Source organism: Morone saxatilis, unplaced genomic scaffold (assembly GCF_004916995.1).
Source record: "Morone saxatilis isolate NCDOM2014 unplaced genomic scaffold, NCSU_SB_2.0 Contig3, whole genome shotgun sequence".
In the NCBI taxonomy this organism is placed as follows: Eukaryota; Metazoa; Chordata; class Actinopteri; family Moronidae; genus Morone; species Morone saxatilis.
The window spans coordinates 9,271,365-9,297,745 of record NW_023339873.1 but is presented as its reverse complement, the minus strand read 5'-3'; the positions used below and the strand labels follow the sequence as shown (position 1 = coordinate 9,297,745).

Genomic DNA, 26,381 nt, shown 5'->3' with positions numbered 1-26,381 from the left:
TTCTGAAATATGAATATGATATGAAAGGCAATTAGATTAGCCCTCAGCAATATTAAAGATACATGCCACTCACAGACACAATGCTCTGCTGATACTTCAAGTTGTCACTGCGGTTTCCGTCTTACAGCTGGGCGTGTAAAGGATGGAAGCTATGTCCAGACACACTCATCTCCCGCTCACACTAGACTGCTGATAAGGTCCAGGAACTGACTCTAGTTGTGGCGGTGCCTCCAGTCACACACTCACATGTACGCAAACCTCCAGTGGATATGGGCTGGACCATAAAGGCCTTGATAGGACCCGAGTGTAAACATCCCCACAGGATTGCGGTCCAATGAAAGGAAAAATCCGTCAGGAATTTGTTTTCTTTGTCTGTTTTAGTCTGTGCGCGTATATGTTTACATGTGTTTGTGTGGTTTTGTTCAGATAACACTTTGGGATACCATTGTAGGTTGAGCAATGAGTATTTGGCCTCATGAGACAGTGACATCATATTGCCGTTACAATGCACGTTGCACATATTGTATAATGGAAAAAGCAAGAAATCGTTGTGGCTAAGTTTCCTCCATCTTTTTCTCCCCACAGGAAAAGGAGGGTGTCGAGGCAGTGTCTGTAGGGGCCATTCTCTCCGATTACCAGAGGGTCCGTGTGGAAAATGTGTAAGTCAAACGCACACTCATGGTCCAGAACACACTTTCTAACTAAAGTGCGCACACTGTGCTTAGGCCTCTGAACTCGAATGACGCACACTCTGTGGTCCACTGAAGGAAAAGAGTACATCCTCTGTAGTGTTTAACTCACTGTGTGTTCCAAACTTGGACTGAGTTTTGTTTAAACACATACACACAAACACACACACACACACACACACACATACACATATACACACTCTAAGTTCTGTTTATGCCATTTTATTTAGACTAACTTTGATTTTATGGTGCGGCTCTGTTTTTTGTGGAGCAATGATTTCAAGAGAAGGAATGAAACTGATAGTTTCATAATTGTCATTTGATTTTTGTTAATATAAAAAAAATGCACTTTCCCATTATGGGTGAAACAAAACAGTCTCATTCGCAGAAAGATGAGATGATCCTTGTGACACAGATACCCATATGTCTTTCTTATTCTTGTTCTTGTTTTATTCTTTCTCTCTTTGTTTTTCTTTGCCTCCCGTCCTCTCTCTTTGTTCTCTCTTGTTCTAAACTTACACAGACTGGACACATGCAGTACAAAAGCTCTCTTCTTATTAACAAATCCTGCTGTCAGTCAACTATTGTTTCCCCTTATACACACTAGATGCATACACATAAACATCTCAGGCATTTCTTGAGTAGACGTTTGTGTGCAGACTTTTTGGTTCCAGTTACCTGTTGTGGTGTTTCTCATGAGTTTATGCGACAGACAAGCTTCAACTTAAGATGGAGTTCTTGTGTTTGTCTTGTCTTTGAGTAAAGCCACGGGCAGTGGTTGCAGGTGAGAGCATGTCCTGTGGGACTATCAGGGTGGCAGCCTTCCTGCAAATGGAGAAGTTGCCCAGCCCAGTCGGCTTTGAAGTCGTTTGGAAGTTGGCAAATATTCAATATTAACCGCTATGCTTCTCCTTCTCTTTCTACAACCTACTGCTCTCCCTCTTCTCTTTCACCTGTACCCCAGATGTTTGCGGCTAGGTTTGCAGCCCCTGGCCTACCTGTGGCGCCAAGACCAAGAGTCCCTGCTCTCCAAGATGATATCATCTGACCTCCATGCTATCCTCATCAAAGTTGCCGCCTTCGGTGAGTTTGTGTCTCACTCTTTTGTGTCTCAGGCAGCTGGTGAGCAGTCTAATTTCCCCTCCCTTCTGGTCTCATTCTTTACTCTCTTCTTACTTTCTCTGGAGGTGCCGTGTTGGTTAAGTGGTGTTTGGCATGGGGATCGAAGGGACAGAATTTGGATAAGTGAGGGATAGGAGGAGGAGAAAGAGAGGTGTAACCAGAGAGAAAAAGAGAGACAAGCAGAGTAATGCCCTAATCATTAATCTGTGGCTTAGCAGCGGTGTTGAGACTTGTGCCAGCGGCGAAGGTATTGAAGCAGAGAACAATATGAAAAAGATAAGAAGCACAGAGGGAGGAGGTGTGAGGGAAGTGTGCGGTTGTATTGGGTGGGTGGGTGAGTGGAGGGAGGGGGGAGGGTTGGCAGTTTAGAAATAATCACAGGTGATTGCCCCGCACATTAATGCAACCTGTCAATAAGTGGCACACGTCCCCATTGTGCGGGAGAAACACTACATTCTCTGCTTATGCATAGCTCCGAATACACGGTCCGTGAAGCGAAGATTAAAATCTCTCATTTACGCTTTTCAGCTGCTTCAGCACTGAGGAAAGAGGTTAATGTGGTGTCACCTGCTCTCTACCTGCCTGTTTTGGAGCCCGAGGACTGGAAGCTCAGATTACTGAATAAGGAGAGAGAGTAAAAAAAAAGTTTTCTTTTTCTTTTCTCGGGTACATGATGTTAAGATCCCTACCTGTATCTACTTGACAGTGCAGCCGGATCCCTTTTGATGCCATTGATAAATGATAATTACGGCTACAAATGGTTCTTTTTACTCTCAAACTACTCACGGCAATAGATCATCATGTAGACACTGTTTACGTGCTGTTAAGTGCTTGTTGTCACCTTCGGTAGCAATCAGTCGAAAAGGGGTCCACGGCTGACTGATGACCCGCAGAGCTGAACAGCCCGTTCAAGATATTCTGCGTATCTTTCAACACTGCTCAAATAACCTCTCATGGAATGCACTTGTCAGACCATTTATCTTTGGTACTTTATTTTCTGGACCCATTTCTCATTTTTTATGGTCTCATGATAAAGGAGTTTTTGCTAATAAATAATATAACTTGTCAGATGCCCATCAAAGGAGAGATGATGTCAGAATCCATGTTTGTTTTCCTGCAGAATTTTGTGGGATTGTAATTATTGTTTAGCCATCAAAATTTATTTTTATTTCCATTACACATGTAACCAGACAAGATCTGCATCTAATATTAATTGATGAATCATAATGCCAAGTTACCGTTCTGGAATAACACACAGAGGGGAAAACCACACCTTAAAGACCTCAGTAACCCAGCTACCTCTGCCAAGCTTTCTACTCTAAACACAACTTTGTCTAAAAGCAAATTCTCAACATTTTTTGGAAGATTATAATTAGAAAGGAAAATCACCTCGGGTGCCTTTGAGTGTGTATCTTGGCCTCCCACTGTAGATGTTTGTGTGAGTATGTGTGCATGTGTGTTTTGGCTACAGGTAAAAAGGAAAGATCTTATCAGCCCTGACTCCTCACCTGTCCCGAGGCAGTGGTAATTAGAAAGGAGAGAATTGAATAGGGGTGCAAGCACCCGAGGCGTTTTAGGCAGCACTCATATAATTGCAGCTTTGGTGGGAGCAGGTCTGAGCAGTGAGGTGTGCTGTTTAGGGGAGATTGGGTGACAGAAGGGCATACCTGGTGGCCTTTGGTGTTTGTGTGTGTATGTGTGTGAGCGAGCGAAAGAGATTTGGAGGGATTTACTTGTGCAGACCTCATGAGGAAAAAAAAACAACTCTCACAGAGCAAAGGTTAAGTCTGCATCTGAACTGACAACCAAGAGCTTATAATATTCTGTGGTAGTATAAAATGAGGTTTTGGTGGGCTCTGAATTGTGAGAAGTCATTCAAGATTAATATTCCTTCATTAGGCACTCAGAAAGACAGGTGGAAATTAGCAGTGAATGGATAAAGGAAAAAAAACCCACTTTCTTTCTTAAGGGAGGATATATCTCTAAATGACAAATCCCTGTAGTGAAAAGACAGCTGTCCAAATGCAGGATGATCCTCTAAGTGAATTCTCTAGAAGTGTTCATTTACGTTCTGATGGTAGCCTAAAAACCACAAAAGAGAGAAAGAGGATTTTAGTCTTTGAAGATGCCAGATTGCATGTAGTGAAGTAAGTTCAACTATCTGAGTCTAAGCCTATATGAATGTCACAAAATGCTTCTAATTGGCAAAAAAAACATTTCTCTCAAAGGGAAATGCATATTTTTGTTGGGAAACTGTCTCTTTATAATGCAATATAGCTTGAGCTAAACGTGGTAATTGGCAATTCCAAAAGCTAGTATTAAATATTCATGTAATTAGTTAATAGATTGATTAGTGCAGGTGTGTATGAGGGCACAGGTTCAGCAGTTAATTGGTCCTCAGCTCAAGAGATAATTGGCATGTGTGAAATCAAGGTCTATCTGCAGGAAAACCTTTTATCACTGCATGATCTTTTACCCTTCACACGAACATAGCCTTTGCGCTATACGGAAGAGAATTTATGTCACAAATTTGCTTTCACTGATCACGTCACCCACTTAAGGACATTGAATTTAATTTAATATATACTTAAAGGACAATTAATGTTCAAAGACACTATAGAAAATTTACTGGAAGTTCTTTTCAACGCGGAAGTCAATGAATAATCAGTTTAAATTGCTTTTTTTCTGTTATCTAAAGAAACTAAGAGAAATGCAATCTGTTTTTTCAGTTACCGAAGGTACATGAAAGAATGTTTGAGTTATAGCACCAAGGCATATAGATATGACAAATGTTTTTAAAGAAGCAATACCTTGCAGAAGATATTTGGAGAAGATTGGAGGATGATGATCAGGGTTCAAACACTATCAGACACTATATAAGCAGTCCCTGCAAAAAGACAAATAAATGTTTAGTCGTTTCAGTCAATCAATCCATATTTTCTGTACCACAGTAAAGCTCTGTAAGGCAGGTAGGGTGAATGATAGACTCATGGTTTCTGATTTTAGGGCATTAGTTTGACTAGGGTCACATGCTTAGCCTGCTGCTTATAGGTTAGGTTGTTTTCTCTTGAGTCAGTTCAAAAATGTACACAAAAACAATAAAAATTGCAGTGAGGTCAACAAAATAAAAAAATTAAAATAAAAGTCTCAATTCTCAAGTCAAATAGCTGCAACTAATGTTTGCTTTATAAAATGTCCAAAATAGTGACATTTACTGTCACAATTTTCTAAATCCCAAGGTGGTATCTGCAAATGACTTGTTTTGGCCAATTAAAACCCCCGAATATATGCAGTTGACCATCACATACGATAGACAAAGGAGGAGAGACAGGAACCAAAGAATGTTTGTCATTTGGGCTTTTAAGTTTAATCACTAATCAAAATCAGCCCTAAATCTGTTAATTGTTTTAAATATTTTATTTTTGTCTGATTTTTCTGTCTTTTTTAAAAGGCATTTCATGCTTTAGGCATATTGTGGAGAGATGACAGAAGAGGAGGGGACAGCGTGACGAGGAGGGGATGACATGCAACAAGGTTGCAATTACATGCTCAGCACCTTAAACCCCTCGTTGCTCTTACCCCTTTTTCTTAATTAAAAATGAATGACCGATTATTCAAAATTTGCCAACTCACAACAAGAAAATATACACAAAATGACAACTCATGTTAAGTTAATGTCAAGTTCAGTAGCTAGACAACTGTGCCACTGACAGTGACCCTTTCTTGGCAGTTGTTTTTTAACAGTTAGTAAAGGGTCAAAGTTAAGCTGAAACATCCTTAAGCCTTATATTCAACCACTTGCGACACACTGCAACTTCACGTGAATTTCCTAAAACAGAATTTTTTTGTTGTTGTTATTCATTTACACAAGATTAGTTTTTTCCGGTTAAGTACTGTAGTACTGGTTGTAAGTAGTCCTGCTATCTACTTTTTGATTTGTTGGACTGAAAAAGATTTCATCTTGATGTGATTGCTACACAATTCATGTTGCCTATTATTCTGTTCACAGACTCTGAATTTCAGATAAGAGCCTGACAAATTTCACATATAACCTTAATCTTATCATCCTTTGTACGGTGCAGCCTCCCTCCCTTTCTTTCTTCTTTTCCGTTCTCTATTTTTTTCTCCCTCTCTCTCTTGCGAAGATTAGGTGATAGTGAACAGCTATTGTTTTGGCGGGGGTCTTTGAGAGCGTTGTTTAAAGGCTGATGCAGCTCACCTGCTAGGGAGGAGATGCTGATTTCATCCATTTAAAGGCTAAAATGTTACACATCATGAATCCAATTTTCTCTGCCTTTTTCTCTCTGAAGGCAGGGATTAAAGCCGAGCTGTCAGCTGGCACGCCAGATCTTAAGACAACCTGCGGATGTCTGTGATACAGCGCTCAGCTCAGCTCAGACAGTATCTAGAATCTCCCAGGCTTTTAATTTAGCATTAGGCTCAGTAAGCAAAATCACAAGCAGTTTCAATTAAATAGGTAACTCACTGCTGTGGGTTTAAATGAATCAACATCTTCAAGGTGGGAAAAGGCCAATCATGATCGTTAAAAAGAATTAGTGAAAAAATGTGCTCTGGAAATAATGGCCATTGACTTTTATAAGGGTAGAAGTGAGAGCAGTGTTTTTTCTAAAGCAGAATCAAAGGGTTTTCCAGATTTTACTTGTTATTGTAAGATGTCTGTCTGCTATATTGTTAACTTGTATTGTGTCTTAACTGCGTAAAAGTTTTTAACATCAGTTTTTACTGTTTTTTTTTTCATATCTCGATATAAAAACTAACTTTACTGTCCAAATGGCTCTTGGCTTCCTGGTAAACTTTTTATTCTTTGCTAATTTCAGCCCACTAAATGTCAACAAGGTTTTTAAAAAATGCTCTCCCTCATTACTGGACTCCTTGGTTTTAAAGTTCACTGAATTTAATTGGAGTTTTATAGGATAATACGAGGTAAAAGGCCCTTTTAAAAGGAGAGCCATTCCTCTCAGTCTCTCTTAGGGAAGCTCCTCTCTCTCCAAAGTGCGGTCTTGCTGTCTCTGGCGGCAGACTAATGGCAGCTTCTAGTGGGCTTATTTGGGTTTAATGTGGCATAATGAGGTTAGGTAATTGGGTTTAGGTCAAGTTGTAAAACAGGTTCAGAGGAGACAGAGATGTGAAGATCATGTAAATGAGTGGTGTTAGATCGCTGAAGGCTCACACCGGTGGCTACTCAAAGACTTCTCAAAGCATGCATTGCACAAGTGCGAGCTCATTCCACCTATCCTCATTTCCAAATGGTTTCAGTAATCTTAAGTCAGTCAGGAACATCAATTAAGAAAACACTCAAACAAGTGCTAAGTGGTCTTGGGAGAAATGCCTCCACATTAATGCCATCTTTGTATCATTTTATCATTCACTCCTGTCTTCCTAAATTTCCATCGTCCTCTCCCCTCCTTGTAAATATCAAATCATGTATCATATATTATTTAAGAGCAGGGAAGTTAATGAACATATTAAAAAAGGCGGCATCCCCTCAGCAATTTGGAGCCAATTATTAAAATTTGTTAAAAGGCATGACTAATTAAAGAGGATATTTAAATGGGATTGAATTTTAATGCTTTTTTTTTCTCCCTCCTTATTACCTTTGTGGCAGGGTTAAGATGAGAGGATGTTGAGATTAGATATTCTCACACTAATTAAGACCACAGATCCCCTGGGAAGAGAATAAGGGCCTGCTCATTCTCTCCCTCCACACTCCCTCCCACCGCTGTGGCCCCTCAGTCTCTCCCCCGTAGTGCTGGACCACCGGGGCCCGGAGGAGAGACACAGCTGGGATTAAGATGAACCCGGGATGGGATGCGACGTCCCTCTGCCACGTCTCCTCTCCCTTTCCTCCTGTCTCCCATCCATTGCTCCCCATGGGGCCCACGGCTGACACGTTAACCTTTGAGGTTGTCAGGCCATGAGAGAGGAGAGATTCTCACATTACGATTAACTTTGTTCCTTTAATTAAACACATGAACGTGCCGATGAACAGGACCACGTGATGCCTCGGAATAGAGGAGCTATATTAGACTCTCTGAGAAATTATTAGGGACAATTCAGCAAAAAAAAAATCTTGCGATGGCACTACTGTCACAACTACACGTCACTCCGTATAGGTCATCAGCAACTTGTTAATGATTATGTCAATCAATTAATAGGCAGCCACAGAAAAGAGAAATGAAAAATGTTGGCGAATGAAGCAAGCCATCTCCGGTGACCGTTAAGATGTAATTGTTTGGTTCCAGAGACTTTCCCCTTATATTTTTAGATATCGGGTATTTTACACTAAACATTGTGGCATAGTAGCACGTAGCTACGTGGTTTGGAATTTCCTAAAATTTTGCATTTTACATTCACGTCCTGTTTGTGTTTTACTGTTCTATTCTTTCTAGAACGCACCTGGCACTCAGGGCTTTTGTCGGAACAGTGAAAAATGTACAGTAGGAAGACGTTGCCTGCGCTTTCTTTGTGAAAGGACTTGTTTACAGGGTGAGATTGAGTTCAGCGTGGTGCCATCAGGAACACGTGTCTGAAAGACAAAATTGGATAAAACCCTTCAACGCTCAACAAGCTGAGTATAGTGTTTTTAAGTGCACCCTTTTATACCTACCAATATGAACATAATGCTCGAATAGGACTGATCCAAATTGATCATTTGGGTGACGCCATGGTCTAGATTTGGATATCTTGATTATTTTATTAAAAGGGCAGGAAGTCTGCTCGCTTGGTTGTTTTTACTTGTTTTTGTCTGGGGAGTGAGGGTGCAGTAGCCTTGTATTTTAGGAGTGCTGCACCACTGTGTTTTCATACAATGCTCTCCTCCAACCTTCTTTCCCCTCCTTCTTTTCTCTCCCATGCCTGTGAGTCACTTCCATGCACCATTTCAGGGGAAGGGGAGGGAAAAGGCAAATAAACAAGATCTCTTTCCAGAGTTTATATTCTCAAAGGGAACTAGATGAGGGGGTGGCGGGCGAGGGGGCGTGGGGGGTCTGTGGCCAGCAATTGAAAACTGTTGCCCTTACCCGGAGAGATCTGTGTACACTACTTGCAAAGTCAAACAAATAGATCCAGGGTGCAGGTTTACGTGTGTGTTTGTGCGACTGCCCGTAAACCTCCCTGCCTGTCATCTTCAATCACTGTTTTCTGTTCCTGATCAGACCCCTCTCTCTCTCTCTCTCTCTCTTTCCATACGTGTGTCTGTGTGAAATGGTGTTTGTGTGTGTCTTTCTCTCTTTGTGTATTGCTGTGTGACCGTTCGTTTGTCCCTATGTGCCTTGCCCACGTGGGTGCCAGGCCTGGATCCAGAGAAGCACTTAGGGAAACCTCTGGCTGACATGGAGCCCTATCTGAAACAGGTCACAGACTGGTAGATTCTCTGCCACCCCATTTACTCTCTTGACTGCATTACTTCCATATATTTCTACATGTACATCATTTGTTCAGGTTACCTTAATACTAGAGTGAAATGCATTTTTTTTTTCACCCTAACTTTTAGTTTTAGAATTATTGTATTCTTAGTGCTCTGCTTTCAGTGATTTATTTATTATGAGAAAATATCCCAATCATATTCTTGTGCAATTGCTTCTTTTTTATCACAACGTTAACATTGTTTTTGGTATTTGTCTTACAAATTGCTGTCAAAAATAATACACTTGTAAACTGAACATGGAGTAACGTAAGACTTGTATTATTTCTAACAAGTTGCATTGTGTAGCACATCTAGTCTATTAATTGAACATTTTGGTGAAACACTAAATAGTGTGTTCAAGTGATATAAAGGAGTTTGAAAGTATTTTAATATGGTGTTTTGTTTTCACTGATTAGCTCTCCCAGAAGTATGGAGTTCATATTTGTGGAGAAGGAGGTGAATATGAAACCTTCACCCTTGATTGCCCCCTCTTCAAAAAGAAGATAGTTATGTGAGTAAAGAAACATAAATTCTTTGTCTTTTTTTTTGCCTGCTACTGTATATGAAGGTTTTTTTTTTACTTGTGTGTGTGCAGTGATGCAGCAGAGACAGTGATCCACTCAGCAGATGCCTTCGCTCCAGTTGGCTACCTGCGCTTCATCGAGATACACACCGAGAGCAAAGACAGCGTGAGTCAAACTTCTGAAGGAATTCATGAACTTGTTTTACAAATGAGATCAATGCTGTTCAATGCCGAATCAATCATCATACAATAAAAGTTTGAGTCTCTTCGGGGGTTGATTACTTTAAACCCACTCTGAGGGCAAAACAAATACAAGAACAAAACCTTTTGGTGTCTGATAACTTTGTCGAGCAGAAGAAAAACACAGCACTGCAGGGCAGGGTTCAGATCAACCTCCAGAGGGCCTCCCTCTCTCTCTCGCTCACACACATTCTCGCTCTCGGTCTCTCCCTTCATCCCTTGCTCTCTCTCCTCTAGCCCCACATGGCCTACTTTGACGTCTGCAATATTCACTGCAGCCTGAAACTAGGCCCAGCTTAATAAACATGTCTGCTCACATTAAGGCGCTTTGCATTCAGGTAGCTGGCTAAGCGGACATGGGCGGGGGTTGCAGGGAGGCATAAGAGCTGGCTTTTGGTATATTAGAAGGGAACGGGAATTTCGCAGACAAGAAGGTTGACACTTTGGAAACATTTTACTTTCTCTGCAAGAACAAACAATGCTATAATCCTTACATTATTGTCAAAGCTTCTGTGATGGAGACACTGACCTCTTTTTATGTATACTTTTAATTGCTCTGGTTCAAATTGTCTGGTTTAATAAGACACCTACTAGCTGATGAGTGGCCCTGCCGACAGGAAGTGCTGCTTGCATGCCGTTATATTTGTTGCAGCGAGTAAAGAGTATAAGGGTCACACCGCGGGATGCTACTCGCCTGTAGCTCGACATGTCTTCAGGGTAAAGCATGCTATTTGCACGTGTGTTTCTTTGCACATCACACGACAATGTGTACATTTGATTTTGCGTTTGTTTTTTGTGCAAGAGGGTGTGTGTCTGTGTTTGTAGCCTTGTGTGTGTGTGGCGTGTGTGTGTGTGTGTGTGTGTATATCTGCATGTTGGGTGGGGGCTGGGACTGTTATGGACAGAAAACATACCCCCATCCCACAACCTCCGTGACCCTGCAGCCTCACTCCCTACAGCTATATATTTTTTCACTCCCCACACCGACACTCCCACCCCCATCACACAAACACACAGACACACGCCCACACGCTCCCACAGCCCCTGTAGCCCCCCCTAGGTTGCTGGGGGAAGAGCAGGGAGATCCAGGGCCTGCGAGGGGAGGCGAGGAGGGGGGGGCAACCAGGGGAGAACCTGCCCTGGTTCAGCCTTCTGAAGCTCTTCTCGTCAGGGTGACAGATCTGCGGTGACACCAGCACTAGAGGAAACTGCACCGAGCTCAGGGGGTGGGGATGGACCACCATCATTTGCCCTCCGTTAATGCTAGTCAAGCTATTTTTCATGCTGGCCAGGAGAGAGGGGCTGAAGTATAATTAATTTGATTATCATATGGCCAAATGCGGTTGACAGCAGATGAGGGGGGTGAATGAGTGTTGGGCAGGGTGAGGGGGGCGTTGAGGAAATATGAAATATGTATTTAAATGTGTGACACCCCAGCAGGATTTGGCAGATAATATGTATGCCTTAGAGAATGGTAATGATTTGTTATTTAAAAAAGTAGCCGAGTGTAGAGGCAAAGTATAAGTAAACAAAAGAAAAAAAATACTGGTGAAATCCAAAACATGTCTCACCCATCCAGTCATGAGTTTTGACTGACAGCCAGCATGATTGAATCTACAGTATCAGAAAACACCACTCCCCATTCCCCTGAACCACGAATATGTTAGCATGTTGTTTCATATTCATTCACCTTGAAGTTATGTGTGTCTGGGCCCTTGTCATGAAAGACTGACACACACAGCCCGCTTAGTGGGGTATTTGAAAAAGGCTGGCTAATTATACAGCATTTTGTCTGTCTTTGCAAAAGGCTCAGCACTCTTTGGTGGGCGTTTGGCCTGATGTATTCCCTGTGGTGCTTTATTGCAGGATGTGGTGGCGAGAGCTTTGCCCCATGGTAGTTGTCCTTGCCAGAGCGCCATTGACAAGATGACTGAGGAGGTGGAATATGCTGATCAAGCTGAAGACAACCAGCAAGAATTTACATCAAATTGTGACCTTAGTTGTCAGCAGGGCCACGGTGAGATTCATTTATGGTGAAACATGCACATGCTGACATGCATCCTTGAGTGTGTATTTATGTGTGTGTGTGTGTGTGTGTCAGATGATATCTGTGTGTTGTGTATGCTCCCTGAATCTGTGTCATGCGGCCAGCATCATGATGCTAGTATTTCTGAGTGATTGTTAGACAAGCGCTGTCATTTCAGCAGTGAATTGTGACAGTCTGAATTCATTTCTCCTTTGACATAAACCACCTCTGCATGAATTACCTCTCACACAGCATATGTCCTAGGTTATAAATAAAGAAAAAAATAAATGACATGCTTATTTTGTATGTTCTAAAAGTCTCAATCAAGAATTATAATCCTTGGACCAACCATTTGTACGTACTGCTAAAGCTCTTCATCTTCATGTTACTGTATCTCTTCATGGTAGATCTCCCTCCATCCTGCTCACCGAGAAGCTCCAGAGGCTATCAGTGGATGTCTGGCATCAACGGCCTTCAGAGCCAAGAACCCGGGATCCAGGGCCAGACATGGGCAGCTTTCACACAGCTGCAAAGTAAGGGAAAGTGTGATGTGCGCAAAGTATTAAGCAAGAGAGGGAACACTCGAAGAACATATTGTGGACATGCTTTTAAATATCTCTACATTCAAGAAAAACACCAGGGGTCTAGTAAAAAATTCCTTTCAGCCTCTCGGAAATCACTGTAGCAAAAGGCACACAGAACGACACTCACAAGTAAACTAACCTTAAACAATGATATCTTTTGATATGATCAAGGGAAGATAATACAGAATTCCTATGTCCAGGAGTGATTTAAGCAGCTCAGTAAAACAAATTCTGGGGGGATTACTGTGCTCCCAACTGAAGCCCCAAAGATTCAATAGAGAGAAACATATGGGGAAAACTTCTTTGTCCCTTGGGTGTCTTTCTTTCTCCTTGCTGTGTTTGCTAAAGACACACGAGGAGGTGTGGCAGAGCTTGAGAAGTCGTTCCTTATTCAAAAGTCAACCCAGCAGGCAAAACACTGTGTGTCAGAGACTCCGTCCATCACAACAGTTGTGTAGTGAGTTGGCCACCAAACAAGGACAAGCACTTCAAATTAACCAAGCCCTTCTAAAAAACACACGCACAGTGCAGTCATGTTGGGTGGGTTATCGTTTTTGCCCTGCAGAAGTTTAAAAGTGCACGCTTTTACAGTGTATTTGAGTCTCTTTTTTTTCTCTTTCTCTTTTTTGATGGAGAAAGAGGAGCGAAAGATGAAAAGCATATTTAATGTTTATCGTGGTGCTCGGCTGAACAGCCTTCACAGTGCAGAGACAATATTAAACAAGTTAATATTTAATGAACAACCTCTTTGTATGAGGGCGAAGTAGTCTGAGACGCTAGTGTTGGCAAAGGAAAAACAAACTTGAAGCTCTTTCAAATGATTGTAGGGAGAAAGGCTTTGCTTTGAGCCCTTGTGCCTGCGTTTGCATCCAAAGCCTACGATGTGCACATATACTGTGTTAGATCGCTCTTTATAGAAGGGGACAAACACCATTACCACTTTAAAGCAGTTTCAATAGATTTCCGTGTCATAAAAAAACATCAGTGATCGCATTAAAACGACTGAACAGGCTGACTATATGGTAGGTAAAGCGCAGCTGTAAGGCTGACACTTACACAAGCAAATGCCTGTACACTGACTTAGACTCCATGAGTATTTGTTCACTGGCTGTTACAGTGGTAACAGATACAACTCCTCAAAAGGAAGAAAACAAACAAGAAAAAGAGTACAGAGGTAAACCAAAAACATGAATCTCAAAGAGCCAATTGCATGAAATTGGTGATCAGTTACAAAAATATGCTGGGGCCAAATGCAGCATTTCCTTTTAGTCACAAACATACCTTTTGCCTTTGTAAACACAGCGAATTGTATTTTATTTGGAGTATATTGCTTTTTTATTTGGAGTGTACTGCTTCTGTGCCATATTTGTTATATGTTTGTATAAGTTAGCTTAGCCAAGATGGAGCAAGGTCAGGTTACTAAAGTTTACGATATGCTTCATGACAGTGATTTACAGTATAATGTGTTTCATGTGTTCAGGTGAGTTGGACAGCAGAGGCTGGCAGATGAAGGACATTATCCTCATTCACCTGTATGTGAAGTGCATGGAAGACTTTGTTCCACTCAACACAGTCTATAAGAAACACTTTGACATGAACCCTCCAGCCAGGTAAAGCAAACACACATACCCGTTGTTTTTCTTCACAGGGATCTTTACATTGTTTAAACTCTAAAGCATTTAGCATTTATTCTCAATTTGAGTCATCAACGTAGCATTCATTCTATGTTTCCCCACTTTTCCTTGCAGGGTGTGTGTCCAGGCTCCTCTACCTGCTGGTCAGCTGCTGCAGATGGACTGCCTGCTCCATGACTGGACCGAGCCCCTTGAGGAAGGTTGCTTCCACCAGAGGGAAGCCCTGCATGTCCAGAGCCTGTCCCACTGGGCCCCAGCCAACATCGGGCCCTACAGCCAGGCCCTCAGGGTAAGACTTCCATAACAGAGGGTGTTGCTGGTTGTGGGTAAGAGTGTTGGCAGTTTAAATTTTGTGGTGGCCACAAAGGTAAGTATGTCGTTCTGTTGATAGACTAATCAATTATTCAGATAATCATTTCAGCATTACAGTTTGCTTTACAAGCCACCGTCTCATTCACATTTTATTAGTTTATTTATTATTTTTATTTCATCATTTTCTGTTTATTTCAACCTTGTTCTTCACATAACTTATTTGGCTACTGATTGCAAATGATAATGAAAACCACTGAATCCCTTGATCCCCATGTTAGGGGCCAAGCCAAAAACAAGGAACGTTATTTTCTTTTGTGTCAGTGTTGGCAAAGTATCACTTGAGGACAGTAAGTCATGGATTAATGGAAGAGTACCAAGGATTCATCTGATGAATGATGAATCTTGCCGGTGATTTGTATGATTCTTTTTTGTGCTTGACTCTTACAAAGCAATTGAAGTGTCTCAGATTACGTGATTACTTTGAGTGCCTCTCTGTTGTCTCTGTTTATGTATAGATGCATGTGTGCAGATGATTGTGATTATTGCTTTGTGTGATAGTTTGTTCTCATTACTACTTTTATGTAAACATGTAAATATGTATCCCTATTGTAGTGGGCAGTCTGTATCCATTTTTGCACTTGTTTGTAAAGCTACGGATCAAACTTCTTTCATATTGTTTCAAACCCAAAAAGAATGTCAAATTCAAAGGCAGAGCAGAGGAAGTGTGGGCCGTGGTTGCACGGTTGGCTTGGTGTTTTGTTTACCCAGTGTGTATTATATGGGATTACACTTGTCAAGGTACTGTCAACAAGGATAGTGTCCATCTCCTCCACACTGTCCTTGATCCTGCAGCCAAATCCGTCTATGAGTGAGAACATGTGTGGATTAGCCATTCGTTTAGAGCTTGACGGCATATCTCACCAGTGTGTCACTGAAGCTCAGAGGATCTTGTACAGCTTGGATTCCTGAGATGTAACCTACAGAGTCAGGTTTGCTTTTAACATGCCAACAGTGTTTGATTTCCTCAATGGAGTCTCATTGAGACATGAAATTGAAGTCAGCTGTGGGCATGTGCTATTGCCTTTGGAAAAACCATCTAATCTCTCATTCCTCTAATGATCATTCATATCCAAAGCAATTTGAGAAAACAATGAGAGGAGTTTGCTTGTTCAGAGCTGTGCACTGCACTTCACACGACCCCTGCGTCGTCTCTCTGTGTCTGCTCCTCCTCCACGCTACAATGACTTAATTTGATCAAAAATGTATTAACAACTCTTCAGTACAGCTAAAGAATTTTACATATTGATACAATTACCCCCTTGCTGTGAGCAAGCATGCGGTGCCACCCCTCCTCTCACCACTACTACGTTGACTCCATCTTAATGACAATTTTCCTTGGTGACTGTTGCTGTGTGACACCATGGCGACAGGGCTATGGCAACAACAGAGACAGAAAAGCTGCTGCCTGAGACCAAATAACCTGGAGCCCTACTCATATACTGTGGAAAAGAATTAGTAATTAAAAGAAGGATCCAGCTATACAAGGGGGTTGGAAGGGGGGGGGGTGAACTTTAAATGATTAAAGGATGAATTTGTGATCTTAATTATGTCCAGAGAATGTAATCAGTTTTGTGCAGCAGAGGTGTTTTTGTGATGAGTTCTTTCAAGGGGCAATGGCTTAATGGAGGTGATAGAAAGCAAATGACTGTAGCTTTTGACAAAGCGTAGTGATGCTAACCATTTGAATGTGCTGTAGTCAAATAGGACTATAAACTGACCCATGTCCAGCTCTATTGGGACCAGTGTATTCTTTTGACAAGTGTCCAGTGGTTTGAGAGACAGCACATGGCTACTGACAGAACATGGCAGAACTCTGGCCCTGAAGGATTTGATTACAGCCGGTCTCCACAGCGAAGGGTGGTACTGGTGGAGGTAGAGAGGAACGGCATTAGGGATTGGCATGTGATGGATGCTGGACCTTCAAACTCCATCCATCTCTTCATCTATCTGCCTGGCTTGTCATGTCTCTCAGCGTCAGCTCTCGGGAACAGCAAGCTGACTGAATGTCGACTTGGCCTGGCAAGCTGACAGATTCAGATCTGTCTTGATTTAAAGAATTAGTTAACCTTTATGATGTCAAAGCTGGGGGCCTTTTGGTGTATTGTATGTTAATGTGTGATATGACGGTAGTTTAGGTAAAAGCCGCAAGCTATGAAGACAAAAGCAGTGATTTTTTTAATTTATGCTTTGTTTTTACATTGTTTCCTTTTGTTCCGTACGTGATTGACATATGTTTAGAGGTTGAATTCCCCATAATATGTATTACTTGCAGTGTAATAATCTTTTGTGAGCGCGGTGGTTTCAAAGTTCTTGCCACTAATTGTTTTGTTTTGCTGTCTTTTTTTATCAGAGATCTAATGCAATTTGTTTTAGCACAATTTGCATAATCTAATTAAGATATAAGAAATGTCACATTTTTATATCAATCAATTCATTAAAAACAAAAGATGCTCTCAGACATCCAGTTTTTGCTGCAAAATATCAAAACAAATTCTCTCATTACAACAAAAGGCTAGTAATGGCATGCTTTTAAAAGAAATAAAAGTTATTACTGCATTTTCTGTCAGTTGTTTCTTAAGAGAAGCTTTTAAACAATTCTATTGCATTAACATAATAGCAGGAAAAAAGAGCACGGGTCTCTTTCTTAAGCCAGCAATGTTCCACATTTTTACACAGAAATCCATTTGTACTAATAACAGAAGATTACGCTTATGAGTTGCCAGATGGAAAAAATTGCCCTATCATTCACTAAAGTCAGAGTTAACAACAGGAGTCTCAAACTGCAGGATTGTTTCCACATCTATTTAGATTAATGCTGCCTGTTCAATCACAATCCCTTTGGAGCCACATTTACAGAGGCAAACACAAAAGCCAAACCAGGTCTGAATAGAAAGTCTATCAGTTGAATGGCTGTTAAACATCTCCTCTTTCCTGTTAAGGTAAGTGGCTCACCCCTGGGATATTTGCTAGGAAATTATACTCACTGATCAGATTCTGCGGGGTGTGTTTTGGGAGCTGACTGCGCTAGCCTCAGGTTCCTGGTGAACACTAACCCCTTGCTTCATTCCCCTAATTGTGAGTGACAGTCAATATTGTGGAAGACCGTCTTGCACAAGCCTGCGATAGGATTTGCATTGGATTTTGAAAATTGTCAAAATGGACTGTGAGGCATCAGGAGGGAAGTGGATCTGACGTTGCCAATTAGTATCAAAGGGAGGAGTTTACTGTGGAGGGTGATAGAATTTAAATAATCTTCTTACAGGAGTCTCAATGTCTAAAAACAATGAGTTAAACTTTGTCTGACCCTCTTGATGAAAAGTTCAGAGGTTAGACTGAGTCATAGTTATGCTGGGCCACCCATGTAGACTAAAACTACAGCATAGATAGAAGGTGATTTTTGTTTATTTCAGCCAAAAACATAGTATATAGAGTATGTTTTGTATATTAGATTGCTTTACGGACACTTTAAGATAATTGACAGTACAGACTGATATGATACATGAGATTAAAATTAAATGTGACAAGATCTCCAAACTAAACTTTGTGGTTACGTGGTATGCATCTGAGACCACTGGGTCATGAGAGCACCCCATAAAATATATGTTTTAACGTATCATTCTCCATCTGTGTATTAAAAGATACATCAAGATATGTCACTGTGTTTTCCATTAGAAATGTAGTACAAATAGTACATGATTAGTTTCTGAAGATAGCAGCCCTGCTTTATTGCTTTATGGTGAATAATCAAAGGGTTGACAGCTAAATATGAGCTAGTGTGGTGAGTGAGAAAGCAAAAATTTTAGTGATGAATAGCAGAAATTAAGCTAAGTGCTTTAGTTTTATGGTTTGTTGTTCTCACCCAGAATGTTTCACTACTGTAAAAGAGCCAACATGCACAATTCAGCACCCCCTCACCCCCCTCCACACACGCACACACACACACACACACACACACACACCATTACATCAAACATCCCCCCACCTCCCTAAACTTCCTTAGCCTACATCTAGAGAATACATCTACCTCAATTACCACAGAAGAGTAATTAGCCAAAAAACAGTGTGTGTGCGTGCATCTGCGTTCGGGGAGGTATTCATGCAGCACGAACAGATTAATTAGGACATTTAACTTCATTTCTAATATAACAAAATTAATCCCATAAAATATGAGGGATCTCGGAGGAGGTGCCTGTCAGCATCTGACGCCTCTCCCCTGTTTGCCATAATCTATTAAAACCTTGCTTTTATCTCACCTCTCCCCTGTCATACTTTATGGATTTTTTCATAAACACAACCCATACTTCATAAATGTCTCAATTTTCTAGTCTATTAACATTACTTCAAAAGCGCTTGATAAAAGAGGAGGGCATGCGTGAAATAATGCACCAATAATACGAAGTGCTGGAGGCTAGAACAGTAGGGGCGGCTCTCTGGCGTGCACACTCAGACAATGCAAGGGATGTTATCAACTTTAATAAAAGAACAAATGATCACTTTTGACCAAGGAGGAGGGGAGATGAGGCAGAGAGGCAGGGGTGGGGCCAGGAGGGGAACAGTTGTCGAGTAATTGAGTCGATGAAAAATGAGGTCTTGAAGGCTCAGCGGTTTGAGCAATTGTGAGATTGAAGGCTACTCAAAACTACAGCGTTCTTCAGTACGTGTAGTTACTTGCCCCTCGTTGCAGCGGAGGATGTTAACATAGATTTGTTTTTTCTTTTCATTTCACCGAAGGCACAAGTAGAATGGGCTTGCTGTTTCCTCTCTTGAATGCCTGAGTTATGTGCAATGAGCTGAACCTTTTGTCTGGAGAGAGTCAGAAAGGTTTTGACTGACAGTCGGGCTTCACCTCACAGCCTTTCCCCAGCGAGCATCGATTCAGTTCCTGTCTCTGTACATCACCCGAGTCTGTCTCTGTAGGCTTTTCTTATCCTACCCAAACACTGGGGTCAACTGTCTTCACTTGAACTGGACACACACAAAACACACTGATCAAACCCAGTAAAACCTTACTGCAATGGCATGTCGGGCTGTATGCCCGAGGCCAGGTCTTACAAAGACACACACAGACACGCATGTACACCTGTGTGCTCTTTGTGATAGGCCCTGGCTGTATGACAAGGTAAACTGGTTCGGTCATTAAAATGAGTCACGGGTGACTCACTGTAACACACTCTAGAATGACAGGACAGGTATACAGCGTTCAAACTGCATTTAGTGACATGCAAATAGATAAAGATGTATGCAAAGGCAAACAAAATGGGCAATTGAGCGTACACACATTATCTTAAACCATCAGTAACTAAACATTTGTTGACAGATGTTTGCTTAGGTGCAGGTCTCTATACCCACAACATGTATGCATACTGTCTTGCATGCAAAAATGGGGACTTCCTTCCCCCTCCTCTAGTACAGTGCCACATTCCAAGATGTATATCTGCATTGACACAGTCATAGCTCTGTTCTTGGATGTGGGTTGATTACTTGTGCCTCTAAATGTGTACACGTGTATGTGAAAGGTCAAATCAAACCACCTTTTTAAACTGTTTTATGGGAAGTGGTTGACGGCAGAGGAGGTAATTATGTTCCTCCTAACCCCATCCCACGTGCCCTACGTCCCCCCTTCCTCCCCTGCTGTGACTGAGGCTGACTGGCCATGGCAGTGGTCATTTTCAGGAGTCAGTGCATTCTTTGCCACATTATCCCACTGCTGCTGTTGCTGCTGCAGCACCACGTGGGGACAGGCTGGTATCAGCTTGTACCAGGCGAGGACAGGGGAAGGACTGGATCTGTCAGAGTGCATCGACTCTCAGGCGGCCACGTACGCCGGCACTGTGCCTCTGCCCCGGCCCTTGCCACACTCCCACTCATTAATGGGCCCGGCCCTGACAACTGATCCTAATTGCCTTTGAACAGCTCTTCATGTATTATTGGTGCCTGACTGCCTTGGTTCATGTCAACAAGCCATGGGAAGCAGGCACAGGATAGCCACAGCCATTGTCCCCATTCCTCTTTTACATACTAAATGATGTGGAGATACACATACACTAGATGCATAGACTGTAAATATACATATATATATCATATGTGTATGTGTACGTATAGGTACCACTTAACCATTCTTAATCACCCTGGAAGCCTCAAGAGACACAGACCTCTGGTGTCTCTAGTAGTGAATGATCAGCATCCTAATAGTACAAGTCTTTCACCTTTGCAAATTACTTGACTGCTTTCTGTGTAAAGAGCATTATGTAATTATTTTGTGGCTACAGTATATGAATCGGATATATTAAAACATTTAATGGAATCTAGATGAATGTAATCAGTTGTGATGTATGAATATGATTTTATTTGATAAATGGTAAACTCCGATTTTTTCATTTGGGAGAACCACGTGCTACAGGAGTGTGTCTGTGTCTGTGTGTGTGTGTGTGTGTGTGTGTGTGCTTCACACTTTGTCACTGCAGATGAGCATTGGAGGGGTGAATGGTTCAGAGACATCAAGAAGGCATCTGAAAAGCGTCATGTAAAGATCCCACCACCGCAGATATCTGCCAAGACACTCGCGCTATTACAATTGCAATCACAAACACTCAGTCAAAACACGTCATTATTTGTAGTCCCATGTGTGAATTATTACCCCATATCCAACTATTTACTTCCCATTTTACCCTTCTATTTGAATACGGAAAAAGGAGAGGTGGGGTGGCTTGGGTTTTTATTTGTGGAATGAAATAACTGAATACCAAATGCATAGATAAAAAGCATAGCGGCGTGTCCTGTCCACTCCCATCACTGTCTGAGAGAGGAGAGACGTATGACCATCCCATTACTATGGTAACTAGCCACTATATTCAGAGCTGCCCGGGTGTGTTTCTTCCCCCTGCAGTGACGAGAGGGCATAGCTGACAGGGCCTACAGACACACACACACACATATACACACAGATAAGGAAGGTCTGGAAGATGCTCCTTGTGAAATATACACATGTGGCAAATACAGACAGAACAATACAGGGCCCAGTTCCCACACATACTAATGCGGTGACATACAGACACTAATGGGGAGCAACGTTAGGGAGAAATGTACCCTCTACCTCGTTTACTCATACCCAAAATCTTTTATTCAAAACAATAGACACAGGACCATTTGATGAATCTAGCAGTGAGATAATGTGTTTAAATGTAGCCAAATAGAACAATGAAAAAAAGCCATTATGCTTTAAAGATTTTGATGTATCAGCCAAAACGTAATTGAATAAAAGTGTTTTGTTAGCAAAACCGTGATTGATATGTTACCAATAAGCACTAATTGTCACCAACACAGACTGAGTGGCTACTGCAGCAGATTCACCTGCTGACTGTTGTACAGCACAGTACTGCAGTTTGTGTATTTTAGGAAACTGCTAATATAGATTAGATAGCTACAGATAGTATGCTCTCCGGTTTTCTCCTCCATGTTTCTGGAATTCTGTAAGTCGCACACGCCCCTGGTTAGAAATGATTATTACGCCCATGTGCAACAGTGTGCTAGCGTTTTGTCCATCTTTTCTTCATTTATTAAGGGATTTTTTAGCAGCGCTACAGATGACTCAGAGAAGAGTTAGCGTTTACATTCCATTTACTTTTGGCCACTTGCTTAATCATAAATTTCACACAGAGCAATTCTTCTGAGTAGTAACTTTTAACCCGGGTCATTCATTTTTCAAATGCCATTGTCATCAAAGCATGCTTTGCTGAGGTAAAAACTGCTGCAGATGAATAATATACAATCTCCTTTTTTTTCTGCGGACATATCAGCATGTTCACTTTTAATATATATTTATTATGGATATTATGGATTTATTATGTAAGGGGATGTCAGGCCCCGAGAGTCTAGGTAATGTAATGAAGTAGAGATGCTCAGGGTAAGAGTTCATTCAATATAATATAGAGTACACAATATTTTTCACATGTCAAAATTTATTGAGTTGAATTTGATGCTCTGACACAAATGTTAATATTTGCTCTATTTTTCAGTTGGGATTCAGGACATTTTGAGCACAGTGTATTTTATCAGTTTGCCCGAGTAAGAATATTATTATCTCTAGTGCACATTTACTGCAAAATATCGTTTTTGAACCAAATTAAGTATAGACAAGGATTTTTTTAGAAGGAAAATCTTTCTTTTTAGATTTAAGTTCAATTTAATTTTTTTGCTGTTAATATTTGTATAGACACCTTACAGCTTCATTGGATTTTCAATATTTGATGACTAAAAAATATAGTTATATATATCAGAGAGATAGAAAAGAATTTTAGTATTTTTTCCCAAATTTTTCTTTTGTCCATATTCCTGCATTTCACTTGTGGAATTTGAGGCTCATTTATGAGAACATTTTGACTTTGCCAAAAAAAAGAGAGAAAAAAAAGAAGAAAATCCGACAGGACTTCGATGTTGTCTAGCCTGCCTGTCCACAGATTGAGTGGACTTTGTATGAACAGCATTGTTGATACCCAGGCTGCCTTTTTAATGCAGCCATACTGCCATCTGTTGAGACGAGAAGGGACTACATCTCTTTTTGCTCTCCACTGCATTTTCTCCACCGTCTTGTTCACTCTGTCTTTCATTTTTTTGTCTGTCTGTTATTCATCTTTTGTTTGTGAATACTGAACTACATGTTGTGTCCATTACAAGCAGCGGAGTGGCAACAGTGCCCGGAAGAGAGGGTTTATGTGTTTGTGTTTAAATGGATGTTTTGGATGCGGACGGAGGGGACTTTTTCTCTCTGGACCAGCAGCTTCGTGACACTGGGGCACAGGCTGATTTGTTTTTCGACATTCACATTGTCTCATGCAGAATAGACATTTCACATTGTGGTCCTATCCTTCATTTCGCACACACACTCGGACACACACACTGACTTACTTAACTTCGCCGCCACTGACAGTCACACTTTAATGGTTATGCCACTTTGTGTTGACATAATTCTTCTGTGCCCAGGTTAAGTTAATGCTCCCAATACCAGCCAGACGAGGAGATGCAGCATCAAAAAGAGGAAAAATATGAAAAGACAGAAGAGACGAGGTGGTCACAGCTGCGAAGGGAGAAAGAACGGGGGTTGAGGGTTGCAGTTTCAGCATCATTCAATCAGACAACATGCCCCTCAGCTGAAACAGCGAGACCCTCCCCGATTCTCTCGAATTAGGGAGATTAGCAGGAAAGCGCATAATGCAGGATGATGGAATTTGTCATAATTTGCATTGTCCTGGAAAGATTCGGTTTGATAGAGCGATGCATGGAGAGGCTTGTCATGTCCCACGGGCAGGTCATAGAGGAAGCTTGGCAGAAATGATTTTTGCGATATGTGCATCAGTCGTAAAAGCCTCACAACCAATTTGTCAAAAAATGTGAGGTCGGGGCAGTTGAAGGCAGCAGGGCATTTTGCCTAACGCAATGAAAAACCATGCCCCTCCATCACTCTTCATCCACAGCCGAGCTCTGGTGTGGCACAGTAATCCACAACAGCAGACAATTTTATTACATCAGCTTTGAGTATTTGTTGTTTTATTTGATCTTATTTGTTTATAAAATCATTTTTGCAAGAGGAATTTTACACAAGAACCAAAAAACGAAAACCCTACCCAATTGTATCAGAACTAGTTTTGTTTTGTTGTAAAACATTTTTTTTTTTATGATGGTGTAAAGATTTATTTATTCATTTATTTATTTGTTTATTCATGCCCGTTGGCATTCAGATGTGTCTCCCTGTGCATCCAGCAGTCAGACTCCCCTGACCTTGGTCATAGTACTGAGCGGCAGCTCCTGACCACCATAAAGTTGACCAGAGCTGACATGACAGTGTTACTCTTCCACACGGTTCAGTGTCTATGGAGTGGGCATGTTGAGGGCAGACATCCAGGCACAACAGAAAAATACACATAAGCTTAGAGAAGGTGGGGGTTGGGGAAAGGCCAGTGTCCCTGGCTCAGACTGACCACACATTGCCTCAACAATGGCTCATTATAGTTGTGTAATTTTTAGCATTCTTCTAAATTTGTCATCGGAAAAACCTTGTGTTTTCAGCATATGCTTATGGTTTGTTTTCTGAATAAATGTGCAGTTTTAGACCTGAGAGAATGCATTCAGAAATGCCCTATACTTGCCTTTCTTTGTGCACTTCATACAGCTATTTATGTCGCCGTTTAAGTAACACTGATTTTGTGTGACAGTTGAGCATACAGGGGTTAGGCTCAAACTGGAGCACAAACAGGAAGCAAAAAATAGAGATAGTGGAAAAAAAGAGGAGAGAATAAAAAAGGCAAATATCTCCCTCCCCCTTCCTATGAAGCCTTATATGAGAAGGCTAACATGGGGAGAGATTCTGTAGAAGGAAGAACGGTTGTGGTTCTCCTGAAAGGTTTGTATTTGTAGAAATGAGGTGTCAGAAGAGGCAGGATTTCCTCAGGGCGCAGCACAACATGAGCCCATCTCTTATCATTTCCCACTCCCAGACGTGATCTGCTTTGAATGCACTAATGCCGAAAGAGCCCCACAGACTTGAAGCCAGTTCAAGATGAAATCACAGCACACATCCCTGACAAACTGCCATCCACCACACAAGGATTAAACAGTCGTTGCATATCAAATCCTTGCCAAAAAGCAGAAATAATATATGCACTTAAATACATTGAACAAAACTTCAACCTCAGTTTTTTGATCCCCACATTTTGAACTATTTTGAGCTATTTGCCAACCCTAAAATATTCAAGAAAAGGAGAAAATTAATAAAGTGAAAAAGGAGTCAAGACAACACAAAAATTTGTCACATATATTAAGAATGTTCCACAAAGGATTAAAAGTGATTCTAAGAGTGTCCCATTTACAATAAATTATAATTTATATATCAAATTAAGTTTTAGATGGAACATATAATGTAAATGCAGCAGCCTAGTGCAATGCTTTAACATTTTGTCTATATGTACTATAAACATAAACGCATACAACTTTCAAAAATATTCTTTTAAAAAGTTTTATCTATGAGTTGGAAAAACTTGCCCTCGTGCTATGAAGATGCACTCGTTCACCCTTAGTCGATGGTTAGGCTGTAAACAGCACTCAAAAGATGTAGTAACATCTCCATGAAAGCCCTATCACAAATATTAATGACATTTTGCATTTAATTACCCATCCTGTAGCTTATACTGTCCTGTCATTACCCTTTTAGTTTGGTTACATGTGTCCTTGCGTAAGGGAAAAGTTACACCATATTAATCTAACCTATTTTACACATTTTGTATTATCATTTTCCTAGTTAAATTATGCATGAGGTCTCAATGGGGAGAAATGTGACCATTAGCATATCTGATAGGAGCGGTGGAGCAGTTTTCCACCTCTCTCTGTCCTTGGAACCAGGCAGAAAAACCTGACTGTTCGTCAATACCAGGTCATTTTATCCCGGCCAGCCCAGTTCATCTATACCATTCCAAAGCTCTGCTAATGACACTCGGAGACGTCTTCAACACGATGGGGGCCCACAGGGCTCCAACACCAATGTGAATATAGTCTAGCACTGTCTGGTCATCTCTGGAAGCTCTTTGACAAAAACTGCAATTAGAAACACCTCAGACACACCAGCCTGAAACGAGACACCGCTAAGGGTTGGAAGCAGACACAGCCAGGCGCTTCCTGAGTACATTTACATATATGTTACTGTCTGCAGCTCACAGGGAAGAGGAGAGAGAGAGAGATAGGATCTATAGCTCAACAAAATAAAATATCATTAGTAT

At 41.3% G+C, this 26,381-nt stretch overlaps 1 protein-coding gene across 1 annotated transcript in view; it reads left to right on the top strand.

Moving 5' to 3' along the window:
- The window catches only part of dph6 (diphthamine biosynthesis 6), a 56,743-nt gene that overhangs the window by 14,650 nt on the left and 15,712 nt on the right, over positions 1–26,381 (top strand). Inside the window, exons 4-12 of the mRNA XM_035674601.1 lie at positions 586–659; positions 1,654–1,772; positions 9,123–9,184; positions 9,654–9,748; positions 9,833–9,926; positions 11,867–12,017; positions 12,434–12,559; positions 14,091–14,220; positions 14,359–14,533. Of these exons, the coding sequence (XP_035530494.1) occupies positions 586–659; positions 1,654–1,772; positions 9,123–9,184; positions 9,654–9,748; positions 9,833–9,926; positions 11,867–12,017; positions 12,434–12,559; positions 14,091–14,220; positions 14,359–14,533 (1,026 nt within the window). The remainder of the gene's footprint in view (positions 1–585; positions 660–1,653; positions 1,773–9,122; positions 9,185–9,653; positions 9,749–9,832; positions 9,927–11,866; positions 12,018–12,433; positions 12,560–14,090; positions 14,221–14,358; positions 14,534–26,381) is intronic.